The 18,979-nt window shown below is 35.8% G+C and overlaps 1 protein-coding gene across 1 annotated transcript in view; it reads left to right on the top strand.

Moving 5' to 3' along the window:
* The first annotated feature begins 782 nt into the window (after positions 1–782).
* The window catches only part of LOC142354519 (uncharacterized), a 112,355-nt gene continuing 94,158 nt past the window's right edge, over positions 783–18,979 (top strand). The window contains exon 1 of the mRNA XM_075406842.1: positions 783–1,107. Coding sequence (XP_075262957.1) covers positions 856–1,107 — 252 coding nt within the window. The 5' untranslated portion in view covers positions 783–855. The remainder of the gene's footprint in view (positions 1,108–18,979) is intronic.

Here is an 18,979-nt window from a genome sequence, read left to right on the forward strand (position 1 = left end):
AAATTAATTCTGGAAAAAAGATTTCCTGAAAACGGAAAATCCGAAATTTTAAAAACTATGTTCTTTTTGTTGATTAGTTAAGATAGCCAGCATAAAATATTCCATCATATTGCAAGATTTTTTGATCATTTTTTTATTTACGTTTTTTTTAGTTTTTATTTTTTATATAATTTTAAGCTAAAAATTGTTTTAGAATTGTTTTTTGCTTTAATTAGATTTACTTTAACTGCGCTTCAGCTTTGTCAAAAGGCTTTGAGTCTGATCAAAAATGAATTTGAGAGTACTTTGAGATGATCATAAATCGCATATGAGTCTGATCAATAGCGGATTTCAAGCGGCATTTATTCTGATCAGAAGTCGTTCCAATGTGCTTTGTAACAAAGGAACACTTTTCGAGCGTACTGGAGACTTGTCAAATTTAGATTTGGGAGCACTTATTGCGCAGAAAAAAAACTTTGAGCAAAGTCTGATCAGAGTTCAATTCAGTCTTGGAACGGTCTTAGATTATGTAAATTTTGGGGGGCAGTACGGAGAGAAATGACTTGCCAACCTAATACATGCATTTCTCTGGAAAAAACGCCGATAAAGACTTGAAACTGTTTGCATTTAGCAATAAGTTCTGACGTTGCATCTAGTTCTGAAGTTTCGCAATGAGCTAATTTTATGAATTTATTAAGTTCTTAAGTTGATTTGAGTTTGTTTGATCGTTATGATGTTTTCTAATAGTCATAATGCATTATACTCGACACCATAATAATAACATTTGTTGCAACTTTCAATCAACGCGAATATGAATCAATAAACAATCGTACGTGACAGTTAACTAATTACTAACCATAACTAATACCATTAATAATGAAAGCGTCTTTAATACTTCACGAGAGCTCCTCGAACATTGTTTATTTTTCGGGTGACAAAGAATTTATTGATCACTTCAAGAAAATTGACAATGAGTGGCAAAAAGAAGCGGGTTTTGATGGGGAAGGGACTTTTACCCTTGAAAAGTTGGTTCAGCATTTCTTTGGGTTGCCCTCTTTATTTCTTCAGATGAAGGCTTATCATACACCATTTCATGGGTTCACAACAGAGGACAACTTGAACATTCAGGTCGGCAAACTTTTAAAAGAGAGTTTTAGATATGATATTTCTTTAATTGCACAGAAAAAAAATGAATGCAGGCGTTTATAGAAAAAGAGAAAATTTGTGCGAGTGTGTGACTGCATATGCTAGTTTCGGGATTATTTTTGAAAATATTTAAAACTTTTACAAAATGATCAGTTAATTTGAACAGGTGTAATTTTGGTAAAACATGTAATAGTTACACACTGAATTGCAGAGGAAACAATGACTAAGTCTATTGAAATAGAATTTTTATACCAGCGTGGCTGCATCTGGTAGTTGTGGGATTATTTTTGCAAATGAATAGTTACAGGTTTTCAAAATATGAAGATAATTTGAACAGGTGTAATTTTGATAAAATAGATGTAATAGTTACACCTTGATCAGGTGTAATTTTGAGTATCCTAAGACGACGTACCAGACCGAATTGACTTATGACCAGACCCACTACAGCGCACACCTGCAAACTCTGTAGGTCTGGGTGCGGAGATTAGAGGTCTGGGCGGCGTCAAGCAACCAGTCTGATATTGGACTCGAAATCACTTAGGTCTGATCCGAGAATATTTTTGAATATTCTCGAAATTATTCTCGGATCAGATCTATGTCGAGACTAGCGGGTCTGATCAACGATGCTTTCGATTGCGAGTGAGTCTAATCAGAAACAATTTCAATCGCAATTAAACTCGATCAGAGTTTTAAAAAAAATTGTTATCGGTTTATTTCAGAGTTATTATTATTATTATTATTGGTGATACTGAAATGCAACAACAGTAAAGACTCGGTCTGATCAGAGACTCAATGGGAGTCCGTTGGCTCCAATCAGAATTAAGAGGTCCAGCAGATGAGACGCTCCAGTCACATTTTTAACAGTAGGCATAGACGAAAAATTCTGTTCACATTCCTGCTACTTTGCAACAACCCTATAAAGATCTACAAAAAAGTATTGTTTCAAGCTTTGGGTGTTTGTAGGCACTAATTCTTCTAGTTTCCCAGGATGATGTCCGAGATCCAAGACAGATTTAGTCGAGACCGGCTTGGGTCGCGGACAGTGGGGCTCAAGACCGAACATGCCCAAAAATAGGCGTTGACCATACCAACCAGATTTTGGCCACCCTTTGATCAGACCAAAAAAATTTTGTCCGCCATTGGCAGGATTGAACAAAATTTGTCTAGACCAGTGTCCAGACTGAACGAACCATAGGCCAAACTGTTGTCCAGACCATTGGCCAGGTGGAACAGACACTGAGCCAGACCATCGGCCAGACTTACTTAAATGTACCAAAGCATCCAATAAAAATTTATAGTTTTCCGTTTCATTTTTCTGAACGAGATATAAAAATGATGTTATTAAAAAAATGTACAAAAACGTCGATATAAAGACCAATGCAAAATTCAGAAATTAGTTTGATGAAGTAGTCTAATCATCTAAAAGTAGATGTTGGTTACCAACGATAGGCCTATTATTTTGAAAAACATACAAAAGCATCACACCTTTCTCCCATTGTAGAGGAACGGCTCTCTTTTTTGGCTGGACTTCTCCTCTAGGCTTTGACGAGTATTAGCCACACCAAGCAGACCGAAATGTGGGTACTGGCCAGACCAAACAGACCGAAATTTTGGTGGGAAAACTTTGTAACGATGCTGAAAAATTCATCCATTTGAGCTATGTTCCAATCAGCATATTCTGAACACAAACAAGTCTGATCAGTGATAATTTCGAGCGTAGGATAGCTGATCAGAGAGGAGTTCGAGCTCAAGAAATTCCAATAAAAGATTATATCGACCACAGAAAAATCTATTCAGAGACAATCTTGAATGCAAATCCGATAAGATAATGTTCTGAGCGAATGCTCTGAATTTAACTAACATTGATTTGATCACAGAGTAGTGTTTGGGGGACCAATCAGAACTCATTTTGAGCAAATTCTGAGCATGAAAATTTTTTGAGCGCACCTAAGTGTCTTCAGAGGTGGATCTAAGCCTTAAGAGGTGGTTTTGGTCCACGATGCTCTGATCAGAGGCGCTTTAGGCCAGTGAGGGTCCGATCATAGGTCATACTGGAATGACGTTTCATCGTGGAAATGAATTTCATCTTTTTTGCTAAAAAAAGATTTTATATACAAGACTACAATTGATAGTTTTTACTTCAAGGCTTTTGTAAAGCATTATTGACATTTAAGACTCTGGAAAAAAGATTTTTGCGTCTTGAAATGTTGATATAATGTTAAAATATTGTGAAATTATGTATGGAATGTGCTGAAAACGTTGATTTCACTGTTTTTAAAAGCATGTTGAGATTGTTTAAAAAAATTGTGATCAAACATTGATAATTAAAATTTATGTCACAAAACCACTGAAAAAAATGAATAGTTACCTTTTTGCAAAAAGAATTCTAAAATCATATATGTAATGTGCTTAAAGCGTTGAAACTGAATTTAATTCTGGAATGCTAGAACTAAATATGAAATATGGTGAGATTTGGGAGATTTGATTTTACGTATGGAATTAACTACATTCAGAGTTCATTAACTACACTCGCTGACATCTCAACACGGCGAGTTATAGTTGTGAGTTCGATTATGACGCATTACCACAGCCGAATTACATTACCCCGGGTGAAGTCCGCAACCCAAGACAGGTGTGGGCCAGACAGACTTGGTTCTCGGACAGGGCCCATGCATATTTTTGTACTCCCCCGTCTGATCCATGCCTTATTTGGTCTGTACTGTCTGGCCCATACCTGAATTTTGGTCTGTTTGGTCTGGCTCATATTCAAATATTGATCTGTCCAGTCTGGCCCATACCCACAATTCGGTCTGTTTTGTGTGGCCCATACTAATTCTGGTCCATAGATTTTTTCTGTTGCAACCCCGAAATAAGTTTCCGGTCTGTTAACCTTTTCGGAGAGGTAATATTTAAAGATACATATCTACTCATCGTCCCAATAAAATATTTGGACCGATCAAAGCCCAGAAGTCCAGATCGATACTGTAGCCAGTCTTCTGCATAAAATATTTTTAGTTAAACAACAATCAAAATAGTGTAAAATTGTTTTTCGGGCATGAAATTTGAAACGCAAAAATTGTAATTCTTTCTGTGGGCTTCTATGTGTTCAGGTCGGTCTAGCACAGGATAACCAAAGTTTGTTCCGTCAGACCCAGGGTCTGATCTCGGGTCTGTTTGTTCTGGCTCAGGGACTTGGCCAGATTCTCTTTGCTCTGGCCCTGGATATGCTCAGTCTGGCCAATGGTTGCCAAAGTGTGTTCGGTCTGGCCCCGGGTGGCCACGTCTGTTCGGCCTGACCCATAACTGATTTTTCGTCGGCTCAGTCCGGATACCCTGTCCGATGCCATCCCAGGTTGAGGTCCCAGACGGAAAGTCCATATGTCCAGACCCAGATGAACGCACGACGGGGGTGTCGTGCGTTCAAATTTACATGGTCTGGAAACAAGGAAAAACGCACGAAAGTCTGGACATGAACGCACGAATAGTCTGGTGAACGCACGAAAGTCTGATCATGAACGCACGAATAGTCTGGTGAACGCACGAAAGTCTGATCATGAACGCACGAATAGTCTGGTGAACGCACGAAAGTCTGATCATGAATGCACGAATAGTCTGGTGAACGCACGAAAGTCTGATCATGAACGCACGAATAGTCTGGTGAACGCACGATAGTCTGATCACGAACGCCCGAATAGTCTGGTGAACGCACGAAAGTCTGATCATGAACGCACGAATAGTCTGGTGAACGCACGAAAGTCTGATCATGAACGCACGAATAGTCTGGTGAACGCACGAAAGTCTGATCATGAACGCACGAATAGTCTGGTGAACGCACGATAGTCTGATCACGAACGCCCGAATAGTCTGGTGAACGCACGAAAGTCTGATCATGAACGCACGAAAGTCTGGACATGAACGCACTAAAGGTCTGATGAACGCACAATTTTTTGGTGCGTTCATCAGACCTTTGGTGCGTTCATGATCAGACTTTCGTGTGTTCACCAGACTATTCGTGCGTTCATGATCAGACTTTCGTGCGTTCACCAGACTATTCGTGCGTTCATGATCAGACTAAAAAACTAACCTTTTATACTTGTAGATGCCCATTGAAGATGAAGACGCCAGAGGGTTCCATCAGTCCACAAGTCCACATATAAAGTCTTTTTTTACGTGAGGTACATGAACATCTTTGTACTAATAATAGACATGCCTTTTTTTGCTAGCGTGAGCAAAATTCAAGGTGTCTATCTATCAGTATTAAGAATAAAATGAACCTCTAATAAGACTTTTTTATAAGACTTTTTTTACACTCATTCAAGAAAGCTGAAACATATATCATACATCATAAAAACACATCATAGACTCAAACCAAAAGACCGAAGCGAGAGACGATTGAGACAACGCGAGAGACGAGCGAGAAAACGCGAGACGAGCGAGAAAACGCGAGACGAGCGAGAAAACGCGAGACGAGCGAGAGAACGCGAGACGAGCGAGAGAACGCGAGACACGAGCGAGAGACGAAAACAGGTGCGAGAGAACGAGGGGAGAGGGGAGAGAGAGCACCGAAAAATCTTGACGCCCGAAAGGCATCCCACCCGTTTTTAACTCTATAGTTTTGATTTTTTTTCAAAAAAAACCGTACGCAAAACTAACTTTTTTCCTACGCAAGCTATCGCAAAAATTCTTTTTGTTTTACACTCTACCTACAAAAGGGATACTCCATACCAAGTTCGGTTCAATTTGAACAACTCTATGACCTAATCAAAAAGACCTATTTTTAAAATTATTTATTTGAAATAGTCGCAAATTTCCGTACGAAAAACTAAATTTTTTCCTAGGCAAGCTATACCAAGAATTCTTTTTGTTTTACAATCTAGTTACCCATGGGATACTCGATACCAAGCTTGGTTCGATTTGGACAACTCCTTGACCCGATGAAAAAGACCTATTTTTAAAATTCAATAATTTCAAGTTACTCGAAACAATAGCAAATTTCCGTATGAAAAACTAACTTTTTTCCTAGGCAAACTATACCAAAAATTTTTCTTGTTTTACAATCTAGTTACCCGTGGGATACTCGATAACAAGTTTGGTTCTCTTTGAACAACTCCTTGAGCCGATGATATAGACCTATTTTTAAAATTCGTTATTTGCGAAATTCGCAAATTTCCGTATGAAAAACTAACCTTTTTCCTAGGCAAGATATAACAAAAATTATTTTTGTTTTACAATTTAGTTACCCATGGGATACTCGATAACAAGTTTGGTTCACTTTGAACAATTCCTTGACCCGATGAAAAAGACCTATTTTTAAGATTCCTTATTTGCGAAATTCGCAAATTTCGGTATGAAAAACTAACTTTTTTCCTAGGCAAGATATACCAAAAATTCTTTTTGCTTTACAATCTAGGTACACATGAGATACTCCATACCGAGTTTGGTTTGATTTGGACAACTCCTTGATTCGATAATTTTTCTATAATTTTGAAAATAGAATAAGCGTATAATAAACGAATACGTCGATATTTCCGATTGAATTACGAACTTTTTTCTAGACAAGCTATACCAAAAATTTTTCTTGTTTTACAATCTAGTTACCCATGGGATACTCGATAACAAGTTTGGTTCACTTTGAACAACTCCTTGACCCGATGATATAGACCTATTTTTAAAATTCGTTATTCGCGAAATTCGCAAATTTCCGTATGAAAAACTAACCTTTTTCCTAGGCAAGATATAACAAAAATTATTTTTGTTTTACAATTTAGTTACCCATGGGATACTCGATAACAAGTTTGGTTCACTTTAAACAATTCCTTGACCCGATGAAAAAGACCTATTTATAAAATTCCTTATTTGCGAAATTCGCAAATTTCGGTATGAAAAACTAACTTTTTTCCTAGGCAAGATATACCAAAAATTCTTTTTGCTTTACAATCTAGGTACACATGAGATACTCCATACCGAAATTGGTTTGATTTGGACAACTCCTTGATTCGATAATATTTCTATAATTTTGAAAATAGAATAAGCGTATAATAAGCGAATACGTCGATATTTCCGATTGAATTACGAACTTTTTTCTAGACAAGCTATACCAACAATTTTTTTTGTTTTACAATCTAGTTTCCCATGGGATACTCGATACCGAGTTTGGTTCGATTTGGACAACTCCTTGACCCGATGAAATTGCTATATTTTTAAAAATAGAATAAGCGAATAAGTCGAAATTTCCGTATGAAAAACTAACTTTTTTCCCAGGCAAGCTATACCAAAAATTTTTTCTGTTTTAGACTCTACTTACCAATGGGATACTCTATGCCAAGTTTGTTTCGATTTGAACAACTCCTTGACCCAATGAAAGAGACCTAATTTTGAAAATTATTCAAAATTACTTATTTGAAATAATAGCAAATTTCCGTATGAAAAACCAACTTATTTCCTAGGCAAGCTATAGCAAAAATTCTTTTTCTCCTACACTCTACATGCACAGGGAAAACTCCATATCAAGTTTGGTTTAATTTGGACAACTTCTTGACCCAATCAAAAACAACTATAATTAAAATTTGCTAATCGCGAAATTCGCAAAATTCCGTATGAAAAACTAACTTTTTGCCTAGACAATCTACAGCAAATATTTTTTCTGTTTTAGACTCTAGCTACAAAGGGAATACTCCATACCAATTTTGGTTTGATTTGAACAACTCCATGACCCGATGAAAAACACCTAATTTTAAAAATTATTCAAAATTAATTATTCGAATTAATCGGAAATTTCAGTACGAGGAACTAACTTTTTTCCTAGGCAAGCTATAGCAAAAGTTCTTCTTGTTTTAGAATTTAGCTATGCAGGGGATACTCTATACCAATCTTGGTTTGATTTGAACAACTCCATGACCCGATGAAAAACACCTAATTTTAAAAATTATTCAAAATTAATTATTCGAATTAATCGGAAATTTCAGTACGAGGAACTAACTTTTTTCCTAGGCAAGCTATACCAAAAATTCTTCTTGTTTTAGAATTTAGCTATGAAGGGGATACTCTATACCAAATTTGGTTTGATTTGAATAACTCTATGACCTAATCAAGAAGACCTATTTTCAAAATTATTTATTTGAAATAATAGCAAATTTCCGTATGAAAAACCAACTTATTTCCTAGGCAAGCTATAGCAAAAATTCTTTTTCTCCTACACTCTACATGCACAGGGAAAACTCCATATCAAGTTTGGTTTAATGTGGACAACTTCTTGACCCAATCAAAAACAACTATAATTAAAATTTGCTAATCGCGAAATTCGCAAAATTCCGTATGAAAAACTAACTTTTTGCCTAGACAATCTACAGCAAATATTTTTTCTGTTTTAGACTCTAGCTACAAAGGGAATACTCCATACCAAGTTTGGTTTGATTTGAACAACTCCATGACCCGATGAAAAACACCTAATTTTAAAAATTATTCAAAATTAATTATTCGAATTAATCGGAAATTTCAGTACGAGGAACTAACTTTTTTCCTAGGCAAGCCATAGCAAAAGTTCTTCTTGTTTTAGAATTTAGTTATGCAGGGGATACTCTATACCAATCTTGGTTTGATTTGAACAACTCCATGACCCGATGAAAAACACCTAATTTTAAAAATTATTCAAAATTAATTATTCGAATTAATCGGAAATTTCAGTACGAGGAACTAACTTTTTTCCTAGGCAAGCTATACCAAAAATTCTTCTTGTTTTAGAATTTAGCTATGCAGGGGATACTCTATACCAAATTTGGTTTGATTTGAATAACTCTATGACCTAATCAAGAAGACCTATTTTCAAAATTATTTATTTGAAATAATAGCAAATTTCCGTACGAAAAACTAACTTTTTTCCTAGGCAAGCTATACCAAAAATTCTTTTTGTTTTACAATCTAGATTCCCATGGGATACTCGATGCCAAGTTTGGTTGACTTTGAACAACTCCTTGACCCGATGAAAAAGACCTATTTTTAAAATTCAATAATCTCAAGTTATTCGAAATAATTGCACATTTCCGTATGAAAAACTAACTTTTTTCCTAGGGAAGCTATACCAAAATTTTTTCTGTTTTAGAATCTAGTTACCCATGGGATACTCCATACCCAGTTTGGTTTGATTTGGACAACTCTATGACCTTATCAAAAAGACCTACTTTTAAAATTATGTATTTGAAATAATAGCAAATTTCCGTATGAAATATTAACTTTTTTCCTAGGCAAGCTATACCAAAAATTCTTTTTGTTTTACAATCTAGTTACCCATGGGATACTCGATGCCGAGTTTGGTTCGATTTGGACAACTCCTTGACCCGATGAAACTTCTATAGTTTTAAAAATACAATAAGCGAATAAGTTGAAATTTCCGTATGAAAAACTAACTTTTTTCCTAGGCAAGCTATACCAAAAATTCTTTTTGTTTTACAATCTAATTACCCATGGGATACTCGATACCAAGTTTGGTTCACTTTGAACAACTCCTTGACCCAATGAAAAGACCTATTTTTAAAATTCGTTATTTTCGAAATTCGCAAATTTCCGTATGAAAAACTAACTTTTTTCCTAGGCAAGCTATACCAAAAATTCTTTTTGTTTTACAATCTAGTTACCCATGAGATACTCGATAACAAGTTTGGTTTACTTTTAAAAACTCCTTGACCCGATGAAAAAGACCTATTTTTAAAATTCAATAATCTCAAGTTATTCGAAATAATTGCACATTTCCGTATGAAAAACTAACTTTTTTCCTAGGGAAGCTATACCAAAATTTTTTCTGTTTTAGAATCTAGTTACCCATGGGATACTCCATACCCAGTTTGGTTTGATTTGGACAACTCTATGACCTTATCAAAAAGACCTACTTTTAAAATTATGTATTTGAAATAATAGCAAATTTCCGTATGAAATATTAACTTTTTTCCTAGGCAAGCTATACCAAAAATTCTTTTTGTTTTACAATCTAGTTACCCATGGGATACTCGATGCCGAGTTTGGTTCGATTTGGACAACTCCTTGACCCGATGAAACTTCTATAGTTTTAAAAATACAATAAGCGAATAAGTTGAAATTTCCGTATGAAAAACTAACTTTTTTCCTAGGCAAGCTATACCAAAAATTCTTTTTGTTTTACAATCTAATTACCCATGGGATACTCGATACCAAGTTTGGTTCACTTTGAACAACTCCTTGACCCAATGAAAAGACCTATTTTTAAAATTCGTTATTTTCGAAATTCGCAAATTTCCGTATGAAAAACTAACTTTTTTCCTAGGCAAGCTATACCAAAAATTCTTTTTGTTTTACAATCTAGTTACCCATGAGATACTCGATAACAAGTTTGGTTTACTTTTAAAAACTCCTTGACCCGATGAAAAAGACCTATTTTTAAATATACTTATTTAAAATTATTCGGAAATAAGAGGAAATTTCCGTATGAAAAACTAACTTTTTTCCGAGGCAAGCTATACCCAAAATTTTGTCTGTTTTACAATTTAGGTAGACCTAAGATACTCCACATCGAGTTTGGTTGGATTTGAATAACTCCTTGACCCGATGAAAAAGACCTATTTTTAAAATTCGTTATTTGAGAAATTCGCAAATTTCCGTATGAAAAACTAACTTTTTTCCTAGGCAAGCTATACCAAAAATTCCTTTTGTTTTACAATTTAGTTACCCATGGGATACTCGATGCCGAGTTTGGTTCGATTTGGACAACTCCTTGACCCGATGAAATTTCTATATTTTTAAAAATACAATAAGCGAATAAGTTGAAATTTCCGTATGAAAAACTAACTTTTTTCCTAGTCAAGCTATACCAAAAATTCTTTTTGTTTTACAATCTAATTACCCATGGGATACTCGATGCCAAGTTTGGTTCACTTTGAACAACTCCTTGGCCCGATGAAAAAGACCTATTTTTAAAATTCGTTATTTGCGAAATTCGCAAATTTCCGTATGAAAAACTAAATTTTTTCCTAGGCAAGCTATACCAAAAATTCTTTTTGTTTTACAATCTAGTTACCCATGGGATACTCGATAACAAGTTTGGTTCACTTTGAATAACTCCTTGACCCGATGAAAAAGACCTATTTTTAAATATACTTATTTAAAATTATTCGGAAATAAGAGGAAATTTTCGTATGAAAAACTAACTTTTTTCCTAGGCCAGCTATACCAAAAATTTTGTCTGTTTTACAATCTAAGTAGACCTAAGATACTCCACATCGAGTTTGGTTGGATTTGAATAACTCCTTGACCCGATGAAAAAGACTTATTTTTAAAATTCGTTATTTGCGAAATTCGCAAATTTCCGTATGAAAAACTAACTTTTTTCCTAGGCAAGCTATACCAAAAATTTCTTTTTATTTTACAATCTAGTTACCCATGGGATACTCGATGCCGAGTTTGGTTCGATTTGGACAACTCCTTGACCCGATGAATTTTCTATATTTTTAAAAATACAATTAGCGAATAAGTTGAAATTTCCGTATGAAAAATTAACTTTTTTCCTAGGCAAGATATACCAAAAATTTTTTTTGTTTTACAATCTAATTACCCATGGGATACTCGATACCAAGTTTGGTTCACTTTGAACAACTCCTTGACCCGATGAAAAAGACCTATTTTTAAAATTCGTTATTTGCGAAATTCGCAAATTTCCGTATGAAAAACTAACTTTTTTCCTAGGCAAGCTATACCAAAAGTTCTTTTTGTTTTACAATCTAGTTACCCATGGGATACTCGATAACAAGTTTGGTTCACTTTGAATAACTCCTTGACCCGATGAAAAAGACCTATTTTTGAATATACTGATTTAAAATTATTCGGAAATAAGAGGAAATTTCCGTATGAAAAACTAACTTTTTTCCTAGGCAAGCTATACCAAAAATTCTTTTTGTTTTTCAATCTAATTACCCATGGGATACTCGATACCAAGTTTGGTTCATTTTGAACAACTCCTTGACCCGATGAAAAAGACCTATTTTTAAAATTCGTTATTTGCGAAATTCGCAAATTTCCGTATGAAAAACTAACTTTTTTCCTAGGCAAGCTATACCAAAAATTCTTTTTGTTTTACAATCTAGTTACCCATGGGATACTCGATAACAAGTTTGGTTCACTTTGAATAACTCCTTGACCCGATGAAAAAGACCTATTTTTGAATATACTGATTTAAAATTATTCGGAAATAAGAGGAAATTTCCGTATGAAAAACTAACTTTTTTCCTAGGCAAGCTATACCAAAAATTCTTTTTATTTTACAATCTAGTTTCCCATGGGATACTCGATGCCGAGTTTGGTTCGATTTGGACAACTCCTTGACCCGATGAAATTTCTATATTTTTAAAAATACAATTAGCGAATAAGTTGAAATTTCCGTATGAAAAATTAACTTTTTTCCTAGGCAAGCTATACCAAAAATTCTTTTTGTTTTACTATCTAATTACCCATAGGATACTCGATACCAAGTTTGGTTCACTTTGAACTACTCCTTGACCCGATGAAAAAGACCTATTTTTAAAATTCGTTATTTGCGAAATTCGCAAATTTCCGTATGAAAAACTAACTTTTTTCCTAGGCAAGCTAAACCAAAAATTCTTTTTGTTTTACAATCTAGTTACCCATGGGATACTCGATAACAAGTTTGGTTCACTTTGAATAACTCCTTGACCCGATGAAAAAGACCTATTTTTGAATATACTTATTTAAAATTATTCGGAAATAAGAGGAAATTTCCGTATGAAAACCAACTTTTTTCCTAGGCAAGCTATACCAAAACTTTCGTCTGTTTTACAATCTAAGTAGACCTAAGATACTCCACATCGAGTTTGGTTGGATTTGAATAACTCCTTGACCCGTTGAAAAAGACCTATTTTTAAAATTCGTTATTTGCGAAATTCGCAAATTTCCGTATGAAAAACTAACTTTTTTCCTAGGCAAGCTATACCAAAAATTCTTTTTGTTTTACAATCTAGTTACCATGGGATACTCGATAACAAGTTTGGTTCACTTTGAACAACTCCTTGAGCCGATGAAAAAGACCTATTTTTAAATATACTTATTCAAAATTATTCGGAAATAAGAATAAATTTCGGTATGAAAAACTAACTTTTTTCCTAGGCAAGCTATACCAAAAACTTCGTCTGTTTTACACTCTTAGTAGACCTAAGATACTCCACACCAGGTTTGGTTGGATTTGAATATCTCCTTGATCCGATGAAAAAGACCTATTTCTAAAATTCGTTATTTGCGAAATTCGCAAATTTCCGTATGAAAGACTAACTTTTTCCTAGGCAAGCTATACCAAAAATTCTTTTTGTTTTACAATCTAGTTACCCATGGGATACTCGATACCAAGTTTGGTTCACTTTGAACAACTCCTTGACCCGATGAAAAAGACGTGTTTTTAAAATTCGTTATTTGCGAAATTCGCAAATTTCCGTATGAAAAACTAACTTTTTTCCTGGGCAAGCTATACCAAAAATTCTTTTTGTTTTACAATCTAGTTACCCATGGGATACTCGATACCTAGTTTGGTTTGATTTGAACAACTCTATGACCTAATCAAAAAGACCTATTTTCAAAATTATTTATTTGAAATAATAGCAAATTTCCGTATGAAAACTTTACTTTTTTCCTATGCAAGCTATAACAAAACTTTTTTTTGTTTTACACTATAACTTCACAGGGGATACTCCATACCGAGTTTGGTTGGAATTGGACAACTCCTTGACCCGATGAAAAAGAACTATTTTTAAAATTCGCAATATACAACTTGTAAGTGGAAAACATCTATAAAAAAGGACAAAACTTTGAAAGAAACAATTTTCAATTGAGCTGAACAAAGAATGAGAAACGAGAGTCTAGAGCTAAAACAGAAGCAATTTTACCAGATTACAAATCCATAAATTCACTAGTTGTGCTCATAATGATTTAACATTGTAATCAAATAAGTTTCTCGAAACTTGAAATAAAGAAATTTAAATTTGATGGCAGTCAACGGAATTTCGATTTTTTCCTCTGTATCTTCTACAATAAAACCGAACGGCAACATTTTTCGATTTTCATTTTTCACTAACTTCAGCGTCTTCACAATTTTGAACATTCTGAGAACTAGACCTCTGGTTTCTCCTTCGAAAAAAAAAAGAACTTCTCCGGCTATAAGTTCATCTTCCAAATTAACACCAACATACTTATCTGCGACCGATCCTCGTCCGTACGCAGCCGAGGAGAAAAAGAACTCGCCCGAAAAACGCCAAAAGAGTTTTAATTGCGGCCGTCGCTTCCGAAAAGTTCTGGTGTCTGAATTTTCTGCAAAGCCGTACGTTTCGTCGAACTTCCTTTTTTCGAGGAAATCTGCAAGCATTGGGGTTAAACAGTCCTCCTTGAATTTTATTTTTATTAACATTTTTGCTCTAACAAAACGCCAAACCATTAGCTGGCACTGGTTTACAGTTCCCGTGAGCGGAGCAATTTGAAGCCTATTGGCGGATTCGAATATTGCAGCAGAGGCAGTATACAGAGGTCCAATACTTTTCGTCTGCCATCCGAGATGCCGCAGGAGATGGAAATTGATCGTATCCATTTTGTTCGTCTTCTCAGCCATACTCAAACAAAACTCACAGAGAAGCTGATCACAAAAGTCCGCATTGCGGAAAGATTCAAAAAGTTCGCGGATCGAAAAGCTAATTCTTTCAGGTCAACTTCATCGCTCTTTCTGTTTCGCCGAACAAATACGGAGGAAAAATTGTTGGAGCCAAATATAATAACAAAAACTTGACTTTCTTTGCCTTGAAATTGGGGAGAGCATGCAGTTTTCTGATCATATTCCTGAATTCCTTCGGTAAATCAAGCGTTCCGATGAAAGAATTGATTCCCTCTTTATGTTCGGATCTCATTGTCTCATAGTGATAGAGGAGTATATCTTTTGCAACTCCTAGAGAAAATTGATGCATGGGGTCAACTGAAGATGATAGAGGCAAATTTGATATAACGTTGAAAACTTTGCTACGGCCTTTTACCCCTTGAGTTTTTATTTCCCAAAATGAATCCCGACCAAGCCGAGGTCTTAACTCCTGAATGCTTCCTCGTTCAAGCTCCTGGATATTGAGCATTTGGGAATTAAACGATCGCATCTCAAACTCTTCTTCATGAGGATATCTATCAACTCGTCCAATGTGGCAGCCTCTCTGAGTGCATAAAGTGCAACCGTAGTAGCCATTACATCGCTTCATCTTTAGCAATTTTGACTTTGCAATCAGATCCGCAATTAACAAGATAGGTTCACATGAGACAGCTATATCATTTCCATTAAAATGAACTTTCTCTGTAACTGACAGCTGGTTGCGCACATGCTCGAATACGACATCGAAGTCCGGATAACCAGTTCCCACAAACAACGCTCCCAGGACAATATTTTTGAAAAGTTGTCGCTTTTTTGGAGGAAGGTCAGCAACCGCAAAGAATAGAGGCCAAGCGGAAGTTACGGGTGTCTTGCTGACAGTTGCGCCATCAGTATTGACAATTAATCTGACGCTGATTCGGTTCTCGGCTATACGAAATTTGGGAATCGAGATGTCTTGCTTTTCAGGTTTGTTTACAGCATAATTTAATATGTCAGGAAGTGAATCGTTAAGAATGTCAATTAATAGTGGACGAAAATTCAACAAGATTAGCTCGCCGTTCTCAGAACTCTGTTTGCTGGACTGATACTTCGAGCAAAAATCTTGAAACTGTTTCTTGAAAGCCCAAGGCGAAACTGTTTGACCCCCAATAATAAGCTGATCTCGCTTCAGCAGATCGTTCAAAAGTGCATCTGGGGCGTTATGCAGTGAAACAATAGCCAAAAGTGAAGCCATTAAATTTGTCTTTGTGACACCTATCATGCTAACTAACTCATTTGTTTCATCGTAAGCTTCTGGTGTCCCGTGAACGTCCCCAGAAATTGGGAAATTGTCGATGAGATCTAATCCAAATTCATAATCTTCGTCTTCACCAAAGCAATCGGCAAAATTTGTACTGCTAGCAACTGATAATTCAGATAAATTGCTGATAGTATCAAAATTTTCGTCAGATAAATCCCAATCTGAATCAGTTGAATTTGTGAGAGGCAGCAAGCTAGTCTCTGATTCTAAGCTGACATTCGAGTCTTCATCGTAACACTTGATGGGATTGGCCAGTAACGAGCTACGTTCATCATTTTCAATAAATTTGATCCTGGGTTTTGCAACTCGTTTTCTTTTGGCTGTCGTAGCGCAAAAATCATCTTGCTTCTCAAGGCCCTGTCCTTCTTCTTTTCCATGTTTTGCTTCATGTTCACAGAGACACAAAGCATTATTTTCTCCAAAAAAAATCACTGTTATAGAAAGTAACCAACTGCTCGCCGTCCATAATTTCACGACAAGCCCTTAGCCGAACGCAAACTCGTCCTCGAAAACCATTACTCATATAATATTCGCAATTTGCAACACATGAGTGGTTCGACCATCTCGCCACTCCAACTAACAGTTTATCCCCCTCCATCAAAGACCAGTCATCAATTTCACGATTTTTTGGCTTCTTAGATAACAGGCCGACGGCAACGTTTATTTCTCCGCACTCAATGATTTTTCCACTACGGTTGAACTGGCCATATCCTCCATAATTGTCAGGTTCAATTCGCAGTCCAAAAGAAAAAGAAGACTTATAAATTTCGTCCATATCAAGATGCAGTTTCTTGAAACTTTTGTTCGTGATCAAAAGTTTCTTGTAGCTGTCTGCTGATAATAAATTTGTCAACGCATGAATAGGATAATCCGACCTCTTCACAAACTGCTCGGCCAAAAATCCTTCAACTTGTGAGAGCTTTTCACATTGGTCTATAATCTGAAAAGTGAAAAAGTTTTTGTTTTCATGATTAGAGAGATCTACTAATTTGATTTTAAAAACTACTGAAACTATAGAAACACTTGATGATTTCATTATTCAGCCACGAAAACAAACGAAAACTAGAGGCCATCACTGCACGACGATGAATGCTAAAAATCGGAAACTGTTCAGAATCAAATGACAATTAAAACCTCTCATGAAAGCAACCGCTATCTTAATTAAGTAAAATTAGAAGACAATTTGATAACTTATATGCAAACTTTGAATAAAATAATAGAAACTTAAAGTAATTATACTGAGATAAAAAACTATAGTCACAAACGTAAAGCTTCAGAATTGACTGATCTACTACATCTCAATCTCCGATGAATGCTAAAACGATGAATGCTAAAGAAAATCGAAAACTGTTCAGAATCAAATGAAAATTAAAACCTCTCATGAAAGCAACCGCTAAGTAATTAAAATTAGACGACAATTTGATAACTCAAATGCAGACTTTCAATAAAATAATAGAAACTAAAAGTAATTTTCCTGAGATCAAAAACTATAGTCACAAATGAATGCTTCAGAATTGAATGATCTACTAAAACTCAATCTCCGAAATTACTGAGCAGTAGGGCTTAGAACTGCAGCAATTTCCACTTCATCATCTATCTCTGTCCTTTTAGAATAACTGAGTCCTTCTCGACCAGCCTGATTGGCAGCTTCCTTAGCTTTGCGATATGCCATTTGTGGCGTGAGGGGGTATTTCTGCATGACGACATCTAAACAAGAACCAGATTTTTTTTTATTTTCTCAGAGCAAAGAAGCAGGACTTGGACAACTATAACTTTTTCCAAATTACTGAGATGAAAAATTGTTAAAAAATTATGTTATAAAAGAAAACACGCGAAAGCAAATTAACCTTGAAAAAGCACGACTTTATCCCTCGGTGCTTCGAAACGCTTTGAAGACCGGGTACTGTCAATCATTTCCTCCTCTAAACCATCTTCTCCGAACAGAACACGTCGTAAAAATCTACCCAGTTGAGAAGAATGCGAATTGGCTTTGTGAGTTTTCATCAAGTCTTCGCCCTCAAAGTCAACTCGGTGTACAGGGTACGCCACCATCAACTCTGGATGTTCGTCAATGCTCTGGAAGCCGTGTTTTCGGAGTAGACAGATTTCCTGAACGTCCTTTGCCTAAATTTAAAAAAAAATGTTGAAGTTTTTTTTTAATGTCTTGTGCCTAAATTAAAAAAAGTGCTGAAGTTTTTATTAAAAAGTCAGACAAAATTACCGTTTGATCTAGCTCTCCAAGAAGTTTTCGCTTTTTCTTGTCATGTGCGCCTTTAATTTCATGCGCAACTCTTTCCGCTCGTCTCAATCGTTCTTCGTGCCCTTCATGAATTCCATGAACTCCTTACATACAGCTGGGGATCTAGCCAGCAAAAAGACCTTCAAACTTTAGACGACATGAAAAAACTCAAAAACTCTACTATCAGCAAAAAATTCACCTGCTCATTGGGCTTATCATTCATCACTGCTTTTTCTTGGAATAGCAGCCCTTGGGTTTTCACCTTCTCCCTGCTGACTGCTCTTGCCTCCTTATTGCTCGCAACCGCATTTCCTTCTTGAACTTGAACCTCTGGCGAAGAAAAGACGTTAGGCGATTCCGGAACTAAGATTTCGGTAGCTTGCGTAACACTGGTTACTGCCTTCGTTTTTGAAGATTTGTCTTGTATGACGCAATTCAAATAGGTTGGAGGCAGTCCCCTTCTAACTCTCTCTTCTGTCGACTTCTTGTGTAGCCTAACTTCATCAGCGAGACCGTAGCCCAAGTATAGCATCCTCGGTGTATCTTGATTATGTCGTATGAACTCGTACTGGCCCGGTTTCATTGCACGCTTCTGTTCATCGGTGTATCCAAGTGGCCATGCAAAACTATTCAGCGTGGTCGAAACGCATGCTTTATTGTAGAAAAACAA

Source organism: Convolutriloba macropyga, chromosome 15 (assembly GCF_964194025.1).
Source record: "Convolutriloba macropyga chromosome 15, txConMacr16.3, whole genome shotgun sequence".
NCBI lineage: Eukaryota > Metazoa > Xenacoelomorpha > Acoela > Convolutidae > Convolutriloba > Convolutriloba macropyga.